General features: G+C 46.3%; 1 protein-coding gene across 1 annotated transcript in view; it reads right to left on the bottom strand.

Annotated features, from left to right (window-relative positions):
• Nucleotides 1–11,286, bottom strand: part of LOC111153281 (GRAM domain containing 2A) — a 34,535-nt gene extending 23,249 nt beyond the window's left edge. Inside the window, exon 1 of the mRNA XM_022512208.1 lies at nucleotides 11,195–11,286. Within this exon, the coding sequence (XP_022367916.1) occupies nucleotides 11,195–11,235 (41 nt within the window). The 5' untranslated portion in view covers nucleotides 11,236–11,286. The remainder of the gene's footprint in view (nucleotides 1–11,194) is intronic.
• Nucleotides 11,287–12,030: the final 744 nt, after the last annotated feature.

Here is a 12,030-nt window from a genome sequence, read left to right as displayed (position 1 = left end):
CATGGAAGCCGAGGGAGCGTGTCAAAAGGAGGAATGGGAATCAGTGGTTTGCTGCGAGGCAGGTAGGAGGAAGACTGAAGGCAGTCGCTTCAGCAGCAAGGACAGAATGGGTCCCTTCAGTGGGGTAGTGGGGTATGAATCCAGACTCAGGTGCTAAAGACCTGCGAGAGCAGGCCGGTGACCGCACCCGAGGGACGGCCGTGAGGACAGGTCTCTGAATACAAGCGGGGATGTCGTTGAGCGCAAGTCATGGGCCGGCTCACACCAACCTAGGATCCTACTGCCTTCCTCTCAGTGAAAGTCGGCGGAGATGCCGAGATGCCGGAGGACGGGAGAAGGTTCCTTGCGGGGAGGGCGCTGCCATCGCCCGCAGCCTCACTGCCGGGGGCCAAACCCCCACCCCCACAGAGTCCTCACCTGCCGCTCCTCCACTCCCGGCGCGCGAGCTGCAGCCGGAGAGGCACCGTCCATTTTCGGCGCCTGCCGCGGCAGGGGCTGAGAAGCCCGGGGTCACCCGGCGCCAGAGGGCGGCCACACCCAGAATTCCAGCCCCACAAGGAGCGCTAGCTCCACGAGGCGGCGGCCTGGCGCCAGGGATCCCGCCCACCCGCCCAGCCCAACCTCCCAGTGGGCCGATGGGCCCTGAAGCCTGGACAGAGGGGACGCAGACGGGGCGGGAGATGCTGCCGCGACTGCAGCAGCCCCGCTGCACCTCCCGGCCTCTCCGAAAAAGGATCCAAGCGCCCCCTCATCTGAGGTCCCATTTGGGATCGGTGTCCAGCACCCAACCTGGTAACTGGCCAGTATTTGAGACGGCCCAAAGCAGGGTCTGGCTCGTGCCCTGCCGCAGGCTCTGGACAACGGGGCTCTCCCAGACTGTGCTGCAGTGAAGGGTTCAGATTCCTGAGCCATGACCTAGTCTTATGCCGCTTGCTGGGTTCTGGGACCTCTTCCTCCAGGGAGAACTCCAGATTGTCTGACACCCCTAGGAATGCCTGTTCTCACCCCCATTATTCAATAATGTTCTGGACGTTCTAGCCATTGCACAAAAGCAAGAAAAAGAAAGAAAAGGTTTAGACACTAAAAAGAGAGAAATTTTCTTATTTATTTATTTTTCAAGTAAGTTCTACATCCAAAGTGGGGCTTGAACTCAGGACCCAGAGAAGAAGAGTGGCATGCTCCACCGACTCAACAGCCAGGCGCTCCCCCCAGAAGAGAGAATTTTTATTTGAAAGATGATAAACTATATAGAGGATACATAATCAACTAAAAAAAAAAAACCCCAAAAACAAAAACAAAAGAAAGTGGCCCAGACATTCTTATATTTAGGCAGTAGACTAGGCAGAGCTTTGGTGGGGTAGACACATACTGAGTTCTTATGGAGTTTATTATTCTAGGGGTTATAAGGTCAGCACAAAAGTCATAAAAGTAGTTTCTCCGTAGACCCACAGTAAAAAAAAAAAAAAAAGTTATATATATATATTTTTTATATATTTCATATATATGTAATATATAAAATATATATATATTTAACCTTTATATATATATGTATATATATATGAAATATTTGGTAAAATGATTCTATTCACATGGAAACAACACATATAAAATACCTAAGAATAAACTTTTAAAATGTTGAAAGTCCATGAGAAGAAAACCACAAACCACAAACCTTTTTTAAAAGACATAAAAGAAGACTTGAATAAATGTTCTTGAGTGGGAAGATTCAAAGTTTTAAAGGAGAGAATTTATCTCAAATTTAATGCAAGGGCTTGCCTTACCAGATGTCAGAACAAACTACAAAGCTAGAGCAATCAAAATACCATGGTATTCATAGGAAACAAACTGTTGGAGGGGATGGGGTAACTGGGTGATGGGCATTAAGGAGGGCACATGATGTAATGAGCACTGGGTGTTATATGTAACTGGTGAATCACTGACCTCTTACCTCTGAAACTAATAATGCACTACATGTTAATTAATTGAATTTAAATAAAATTAAATTTAATTTTAAAAAGCCAAAATACTATGGTATTTACTGGCTTAGGAAAGATGAACAGATACTAACAAGGAGTCCAGAACATGATCTATGGCTATCTGGGAATTTAGTACATGATAAAGAAGGTGGTCCAAATAAGAAAGAGAAGAACGGATTGTCCAATAAATGGTATTGGGGCACCTGTGTAGCTCACAACATTCACAAAAATTAATTCCAAAGAGAGTAAACATCTAAACATTTTCTAAATCAATAAAGAACTAAAACAAAATAGAGGAGAGTATTAAAATATTAGGAAAGATTTTTTTAAAGATTTCATATATTTATTTGACATAGACAGAGGTAGCAAGAGAGGGAACATAAGCAGGGGGAGTGGGAGAGGGAGAAGCAGGCTTCCCACTGAGCAGGGAGCCTGACAAGGGGCTCGATCCCAGGACCTTTGGGTCATGATCTGAGCTGAAGGCAGACACTTAACAACTGAGACACACAGGCACCCCAGGAAAGATTTTCCTAAGCAAGATATAAAGATTTTTCTAAGCAAGATATAAAACCCAGAACACATAAAACACATAATTGCATAAAAAGTAAAAACTTTGTACATCAAAATTTGAACAAAGAATTGATATTCTTAAACATAAAATGAGCTCATCCAAGTCAGTAAGAGGAAGTAAATGATCTAATAGAAATATGACCAAAGGGGCACCTGGATGTCTCAGATGTTTGAGGGTCTGCCTCCGGCTTGGGTGATGATCCCAGGGTCATGGGATGGAGCCCCATGTCAGACTCCCAGCTCAACAGGGAGCCTGCTTCTCCCTCTCCCTCTGTCTCTCCCTGTGCTCTTGTTCCCTCTGTCTCTCTCTCTCAATAAATAAATAAAATCTTTTTGAAAATAAATATATATAAAATAAAAATAAAATAAAGTGAGCAAAGAATATTGAACAGGCAAGTTATAAGAGAAGAAATAGTTTTCAAAACTATATTATTGGCAAACATTTACAAATTTAGAGTGCTCAGTACCACCAAGGATGTGTTACAAACCTACAGATACTTTGATCCAAGAACTCCATCTCACAGAATTTGTCATAAAGAAATAAATGGACAAGTAGTCAGAAATTTATATTTGTATGTTTAACAATTATGATGAAAAAGTGGAAATATCTAAGTAATATTCTATCAATATCATGATTCCTATGCAGTTGACTAAAATAGTGGGGTATCGCTGCATGGGCTCATAGAGAAAAAGACCCAAAATGTGTTGTTTAGTGAAAAGTAGGTATAGATTAGTAAGTAAGAGATAATGAATCCATTTATAAAATTTAACCTTCTATACCAAAAGGCATATATCAAACAACAGTGATTATATCTTGTCTGAGAATTATAGGGTGATTTTTTGCTCTTTTTAAAAAAGATTTTATTAATTTATCTGACAGAGAGAGCGAGAGCGCCCATGCATACAAGCAGGGGGAGTGGGAGAGGGAGAGGAACAGGGAGAAGCAGGCTCTGGGCTGAGCAGGGAGTCCAGTGTGGGGATTTATCCCAGGACCCAGGGACCATGACCTGGGCTGAAGGCAGATGCTTAACCCACTGAACCACCCAGGCGTCCCTGATTTTTTACTCTCTTAATTTCTCTTTTATTTAAACTTATTAGAAGCATGTAATACTTTCAAAATCAGCAAAAAACAAGATTGTTTTTAATATTTAAAATAAAAGGTAGAAATGATATCTTCTTTTATACTTATGAAACATCAAAGGCTTTAAAGTTTAATAATAACTACTGTGGATCAACATGCTGACCAATGGGCAGTCTCACCCACTACTGTGTGGCAGGGGAGTGCGACAATAGGTAGATACATTTCATATGTAGATACCCATCAGACCTATAAATTCCACCCCTAACAATTCATTCTTAGAAAATAACTGGACACAAATTGAAATGTATAAGAATGTTCACAGGACTGTAGTTAGAAGAAAAAAAGAACAATAGGGCAGGAACAAATTGTGGTTTATTCAGGGATGAAAGGCTATGTAACAATTAAAATGATATTTATCGTAGCAAAACTAAATCTATAGGAACGTGGAAGGATAGCATTACATAACATTCATAACATTGGGAAAAGCATTATATAGAAAAGCATGCATAATAAAATATATGTGGGAAGGATGGTCACCAAAATATCAACAATATTTTTCTCCATGAGTTGGGATTTAGGTGTTATTTATTTTCTTTTCTGTATACTCTGCCTGAATTTTATGATCACAATACACTATTCTCATTTGGTGGAAAGAATAAAAAGGAAGAAAAAGGATACAACAAGAAAAAGAATTGTTTCAAGGGCACAGCGATATTAATAGATACTTCTGATACTCCAAATTTCTAAAACCTCATTCTTCTTACATGAAGGCGCTTAGAATCCAAGAGAAAAAGAAACCTTGATTTTAAAAATGAACTTTGCCAGTGGAATCTGAGGAAGGTCAACGGGTTATAGCAATATTAACTTTCTGGTTGAGAGACCATGGTGCTCTCCTTATGCAGGATGTTACCACTGGGAGAAACTGAGTGGAAGGTATACAAGATCTTTGTATTATGTCATAATATTGCATGTGAATCTACAATTACCTCAAAATATAAAGTTTATTTCAGAAAAATAAACTTTGCACCTTCAAAAGGAAAACAGACCAAGATTTCTTAAGGCTGAGTCTGGCTCATCAGAGATCTGGTCTCAGATTCTCAAAGCTGGAAGCATCGCAGGGAAACTAACTTTAGTGAGCACCTACTGTGTCTCAGACCCTTACACAGCCGGCTGGACAACCTTTGAAGCCAGCGGGATGTGACTCTGTTTTACAGATGGAGAGAGGGAGGCTCAGAGCCAGTAGTAACTCGGTAGTAGAGAAAAGACTTGAATCCAGGTCTGTCGCTCAGCCTCTTCCAATTATTCTATCATAGTTCATCCATATCTGAGAATGACTTACAAGAAAAACTGAAACTCCTGGGTGGCTCAGTCGGTCAAGCACCTGCTTTTAGCTAAAGTCATGATCCCAAGGTCCAGGGATCAAGCCCTCTGTGGGGCTCCTTGCTCAGCAGGGAGCCTACTTCTCCCTCTGCCTCCTGCTCTCCCTGCTTGTGCTCTCTTTCTCTCTTTCTGACAAATAAATAAAATCTTGGAAGGAAGGGAGGGACGGACGGACGGAAGGAAGGAAGGAAGGAAGGAAGGAAGGAATAAATCTCATTCAGCATTATCCACATCAAGCAACTTGGTATAAGAAAGAAAGAAAGAAAGAAAGAAAGGCAGGAAGAGAAGAGAAGAGAAGAGAAGAGAAGAGAAGAGAAAGGAAAGGAAAAGAAAAGAAAGAAAAGAAAAGAAGAGAAAACAAAACAAAAGAAAAGAAAACAAAAGAAAAGAAGGAATAAATCTCATTCAGTGTTATCTACATCAAGCAGCTTGGTATAAGGAAATAAATAGTCCAGTGGGTGGTGGGGGGAGGGGGGAAGGTAAAGTTGCAATCAGGCACATGAAATTTAAAAATGTGTGACTACATGTGAGTATCATCCTTCAGGTGTGTCATGCAGAAAGTTCTGTTAGAATGTTCTTTCCAACACCTAAATGGACCTCGTTGTAACTAGTGATCCTTCACCAAGGAACAAATCTTTGTCATCCTGTTCCTTCCTTGATAAAACTAGATCTCCCCTGATGGTGCTATACCTCAGTGACCAAAGAGCTGAAGAAAGAACATTCTTTATAGAAAGATTCAAGCTAGGGGCGCTTGGGTTGCTTGGTCAGGAGAGCATGCAACTCCTGATCTCAGGGTTAGGGTTAGGGTTAGGGTTAGAGTTAGGGTTAGTTCCAAGGGTCAAGCTCCATGCTGGGTATAGAGATTAGTTAAAAATTGCAAGGAAAAAAAAAAAAAGAATAAGAGATGGAAGGGGGACCTATAGATTACAAAAGATTATAGAGACATAGATATAGAGATTCAGTATGTTAACCAGTTGCTTAAACCTCATTCAGATCCTTATTAAACTAAACAAACGGTACAAAGATGTTTATGAGACAATGGGGGAAATTTAAATGCTAACTTGCTGGTGATTTTAAGGACATATTGTTATTTTTTTAGGTGTGATAACAGTATTGTAGTTATGCTTTTTATTTATTTATTTTTTAGATTTTATTTATTTATTTGACGGACAGAGATCACAAGTAGGCAGAGAGGCAGGCAGAGAGGGACGAGGAAGCAGGCTCCCTGCTAAGCAGAGAGCCTGATGCGGGGCTCGATCCCAGGACCCTGAGATCTGACCCTAGACGAAGGCAGAGGCTTTAACCCACTGAGCCATTCAGGCGCCCCTGTAGTTATGCTTTTTAAAGGCTTTATCTTTGGGGCACCTGGGTGGCTCAGTTGTTAAGTGTCTGCCTTCGGCTCAGGTCATGATCCCAGGCCCCACATTGGGCTCCCTGAGCAGGGAGCTTTTCCCTCTCCCTCTTCCTCTGTGTTCTCTCTCCCTCTATTGGTCTCTTTCAAGTAAATAAATAAAATCTTAAAAAAAATAAAGGCTTTATCTTTCATAGATACACATTGAAATAGTTGTGGATAAAATAATATCTTAGATTTGCTTCAAAATAATCCAGGAGTGAGAGAGGAGGAAGGTACATATGAAACAAGGTTGGCCCATAACTTGGTAATTTTTGAACCTGGGTGATGGGCACATCCTGCTTATTATACTATCCTCTCTCTTTATATATGTTTGACTTTATCTACAATAAAAGGATTTAACGATGAAAAATATAAGCATTTTTCAACTTGTTTGGTAGTCAAGGAAGCCCAGTATGAATATCAATTCTGAGGTAATGTTGCTGGGTTGTTTAATTTTGTTTAAAAAAAAAAAAAAGATTTGTGGGGCGCCTGGGTGGCTCAGTTGTTAAGCATCTACCTTTGGCTCAGGTCATGATCCTGGTGTCCTGGGTTGGAGCCCTGCATTGGGTCCCCTGCTCAGTGGTGGGCCTGCTTCCCCTCTCCCACTCCCCCTGCTTGTGTTCCTTCTCTCACTGTTTCTCTCTCTGTGTCAAATAAATAAATAAAATCTTAAAAAAAAAAAAAAAAAGGTTTCTTTATTGGGCACCTGGGTAGTTCAGTCAGTTAAGTGTCTGCCTTTAGCCCAGGTGGTGATCCCTGGGTCCTGGGATTGAGCCCCACATCGGGCTCTCTGCTCAGTGGAGAGCCTGCATCTCCCTCTCCCTGTGCCTGCCACTCCCCCTGCTTGTGCTCTCTCTCTGTGTCAAATAAATAAAATCTTTTTAAAAAATTTATTTATTTATTCTAGAGAGAGCAAGTGAGATCTCGTGCATGGGCAGGGGGAGGGGCAGAGGGAGAGAGAGAGAGGAAAAGCAGACTCCCACTGAGCAGGGAGCCCGACATGGGGCTCGATCCCAAGTCCCTGAGATCATGACCTGAGTGGAAACCAGGAGTTGGACGCTTCACCAACAGAGCCACCCAGGCGCCCCTGTTGCTGGGTTGTTTTAAAATAACATTTCTGGACAGTCCTTCAAAATTCAAAAATTATTTTTAAATAGCATTTTGTGTGACCTGGGTTGGTATGGGTAGGTTTTGAGTAATCCAGTAAATGTTGACACCTATTAGAAACATTTAAATTTTTTTCCACAGACAAGAGAGAGAAAATCCTTAGGACTGGTCACGGTTGTTTGCTGAGGCATACCACCCAGGCTGCTCTGACCCTAAGTCAGAGAACAAGAGGGATGCCAAAGAAATGAAATACCGGTTGGATTTTGGCAATTATTTAATATACCATTGCTGCACCACATCAACCTGCTAGGAGGAAACAGAATTTGTGTTTGATTTAAACTAATTATTTTTTTTCTTTTTTAAAGATTTATTTGTTTATTTGAGAGAGAGCTCAAGAGAGTGGGGATGGGGTGGGGGAGAGGGAGAGACTTGAGCAGACCCTGCACTGAGTGTGACACGGGGCTCCATCCCAGGACCCTGAGGTCATGACCTGAGCCCAAACCCAGAGTCAGATGCTTCGCTGACGGGCACCTGGCAGGCTCAGTCAGTAGAGCGTGTGACTCTTGATCTCAGGGTTGTAAGTTCGGGCCCCACTTTGGGTATAGAGATAACTTTTAAGTAAAAAAAGAAAGAAATAGTGGCAGCCAGAAACACGTCTGTTTAAAAAATTCATCTTGTGATTTTCTAAGAGATATTAAACATCAGCTAAGGAAACATGTGGTTATGACTAGGACTCAAAGAGTGGCTCAGTCTCCACGGGTTATTAAAACTCCTATCCAAACTAGGACCAAGCATTTCTTTCTTTTTTAAAGATTTTATTTATTCATTGAGAGAGAGAGACAGAGCACAAGCAGGGGGAGAGGCAGAAGGAGAGGGAGAAGCAGGCTCCCCGCTGAGCAAGGAGCTGGATGTGGGGCTGGATCCCAGGACCTGGAGATCGTGACCTGAGCTGGAGGCAGATGTTCAACCATCTGAGCCATCTAGGCGCCCCAGGACCAAGCATTTCTAAGCCAGTAAAAATGTGTAGCTGTGGCAGGGAGAAGGGTAGAAACAGCTTACCCTAGAGAGGTTTACATTCCTAGAGAGGAAAAAAAAACCTTCCTTCTGGAATCTATGCTATAGCACACAGGTACTCCTTGGGGTAGGGTGGGGGGCAGTTACTTCTCATCACACAGAAAGCTCCATTCCCAGGGGTCCCTGCTATCCCCTCCTCCTTCCTTTCCTACATGAGTAAACACCTGGGGGTTTCATCAAAGCTGCAAAGGTTGGTGACGACGGAGAGTGACAGATTGATGCCCTGCAGCCTGGGTGAATAGCAGCACAGTGGCCTAGACCGACCTCATGCCAAACTTAACCTTGGCACCAGAGGCAGTGGCAGAAATGTAAGGGCCTATGTTCACTTTTCAGGAAAGGAGAAAAGCAAGTTATTTCCTGGTGTCCAAACTCAGACACTGGACACTGTACCAAGTGGAATGCTGTTTGGTTTTCCATTTCATGGGTCTGTGTGTGTGTGTGTGTGTGTGTGTGTGTGTGTGCTCATTAAGGGAGTTCTATGCCCACTGTGGGGCTTGAACTCATGACCATGAGATCAAGGGTCATGTTGCTCCACCAACTGAGCCAGCCGGGCACCCCTTGATTTCATGGACTTTCTATAGGGAGTCATAGCAAAGAAGAAATTATGTGAAGAAATAAAATACCATCAGAAATTGAGGGGAAATTGAGGCAAATAACAGAATCACTGAATGACATCATAGAGAACACCCTTGGGAGCCTACAATCCAATTTCCTTACCTTATGATGATGGCAAAGCAGACCCAGAAAGGGGACCTGACTTTCCCCAAGTCTCAGCAAAATAAGAACAGCGTGAGCCTTAGAACTCACTTCCGATTCCCAGAGCAAGGCTCTTCATGCTGTTTCGATAAATACGGTATGTGGCATTGCTGGGGGGTGGGGGACCGGGCAAAGCCACAGCTTCACCAGGTTAAGGACTGGGCGGAGCCCCCCAAGCAGGCACTTGGAAGAGCTTCAGGGAGGCTGGCTGGCATAAACCCATCCTGAGTCCTGCCAACCCCAACCTCAGGGGGTCATTGTAGGTGGGAGAACTGGCACACAGGTCTTTCTGGTCTGCATTAAGGCTCTTGAGGGAGGACTCACCTAAGTTCAGAAATTTGAAAGCAACCTGGAACATCAAGGCACAGATTGGCCCAGGCTGTCCCCTCTAGGCTAATTCCCAAATTTCTCACTTAGGCAAGTCAGGAAGAACTTCATCTTGGTCCCAGCCTCTGGTGGAGGCTTGGTGGCAGCCTCTATCAGCTTTGCCCTCTAGACCTGTCCGTTTGCCCCAGAGACGCTCACTGCTTACGTGGTCCTGTCAAAATGTAACCTCAAACCATGTCTGTCAGCATGGACTGGACTCTAGCCAACATAATCAGAGGACTGGGGAGAGGGCATACTGACGCCCTCACTGCAGGACGGGAGGGACACCCTCTCTACGCCAACTCTCCCTGCAACCCTATAGATCTTTTAAAGGAGCTGAACCTTGGAGCCAGCTAGAGGTGTACATGGGGTAAAGACATCACAGATTGTCAGGGCCCTCTCTTATTCCCTAAGATCCTGACACCCGCAAGGATGGGGCACCCTTAAACAACCATGAGGAGTGGGGAGACAAACCAAGTAAGGGCAAATGAGGCTGGGTAGAGACCCACCAGCCTCTGAAAACAGGGCAGAGGGAGCGCCTGAGGATTCAGCCAGTTCCATGAACCTGTATAGAGTGAGCACAAGACTCACACACTCACCCTACCTTCCCCAGTGCTAGCGGGCCAGGGGAGCCAGGCCGACCTCCAGAGCTCACACTGTAGGGCTTGGGACCTGGGCAAGCGTAGGAACTTGTTACAGCTTCATTCACTGTCTCTGTCTTCCCTAAATAATCCAGCCAGCAGCACCCAAGACCTCAAGGTGCAGAGGACACAGTTCTTGCTGTCACGTGAAACGCCACGTCCAGCCTGCCCAATTCCTTGCCCCTTTCCCAGCCGCAGGAACTTTCCTTCCCCCCAAAGAGGCTTTGGATCAGATCTCCAGGCTGAGAGACCGGCCCCAGCCCGCCCGATCAGGACGGGCCTGGAGCACGGGCGCGGCTGCGTCGTGCCGGGACAGCTCCACGCTGCCTCCTGGGCCGCCGCGGGCCACTCAATTGCAGACCCGGCTGGGAGAAGAAAGTGGCTGACCCCTCCGAGGGCCAGCAGGGAAGCGCCAGACTTTGGGTGAGGGCAGTCAGGACGAGGGAATCGGTTTGGCTGGGGCATGAATGAGTGAGTGAATGAATGAATGAGTACACGAATGAATGAATAGCGATGGTGGCGGAGACGCGGTAAGAGGCGTCCCACGGAGGGTGCCCATCCTGATGCTGCCCGGACTTCTCTCATCCCCCAGCGCCTACAGCGGGGCCATCTGCCCCCTCGCCAACACCTCGCAGCCCCCGGAGGAGCCCGGGCCCGTGCTGCGCAGCTCTGGAGCCGAGCCCAAACTCCGGCGGCCGGGAAGTGTCTGCCCCGCGGTCAGAATGTACCTAGGCGTAGGGCGCCCCGAGGCCGCCTCGTCCCGCCGGGCAGCGTCCTCTCGCGGCAGCCTCCGATATCCTCCACCCGCCGCCCCGCCGCCGAGCCTAGCCCGCGGGCCTCAGCCCCTTACCTGCCCGCCTCGGTGGCCTCGCCCCGGCTCAGAGCGGTCATCGCCGCGCCTTCAACAAGCGCCGGGCACCGCGCGGCCAGACCCGGCGCCCGTCGGCCCGCCTCCGCCCCAGCCCGCCCATTGGCTGCTCGCGCGGAACAGGCCCCGCCCACTGGCCGTTCGCGCGGGACGGGCCCCGCCCATTGGCCGTTCCTCCTCCACTTCTCTGTCCCGAGCTCTGCGCAGATTCTACCAGTACCTCCAGACCCGCAAGTCCGGGTGGCCCGGGCCTGGGACTTCACCTCCTGCCCCTCCCAGCAGATAGCTCGGGTCCCCTCCAGGTTCTTCCTCCTCAGCCCTACCACAGCCAACTGCAGCAACCGGTTCTCCCCCGGCTCCAGGGACAGCTGCTCCCCCACTATAGCCCCTACCTCCCCCCAGGATCTCCCACTCCGTATAACCCTCCCCTGTCGGGCTCCCCCCTGCCCCTGACCCACCTCTAACCCCGGTGGACACGGACCTCCCAGGAAGGGCCCCCTCCCCCCCTCCTCTGTCTTCACCCAGAACCTCCCACCCCCACCCCAAGCTGCAAACCCTCCTTTAGAACTCTGTTGGACCCCAGTTCAGAGGCCTGTGCTATGGTCCCCATCTCCGCTGCCACCTCCCCCCACGAAACACACTTTTTTTGTAGGATTAACACAGTTTTTACAATTAAAAAAAAAAAAATCACTGATCACTGATTCTTGAAATACACTCCCACATCCATGATACACACAAAATGATGGGTTATTAAATCTTGCTAACCCATCAAAAACTAACTTAACATGGTAAAAGTAATCACACACATGTACTTCTCT

The sequence above is a fragment of the Enhydra lutris genome, unplaced genomic scaffold (genome assembly GCF_002288905.1).
Source record: "Enhydra lutris kenyoni isolate GAN:26980312 unplaced genomic scaffold, ASM228890v2 scaffoldscaffold31, whole genome shotgun sequence".
Lineage (NCBI taxonomy): Eukaryota > Metazoa > Chordata > Mammalia > Carnivora > Mustelidae > Enhydra > Enhydra lutris.
Note: the sequence above shows the minus strand (reverse complement) of the source record. Positions and strands in the feature narration are given on the sequence as shown.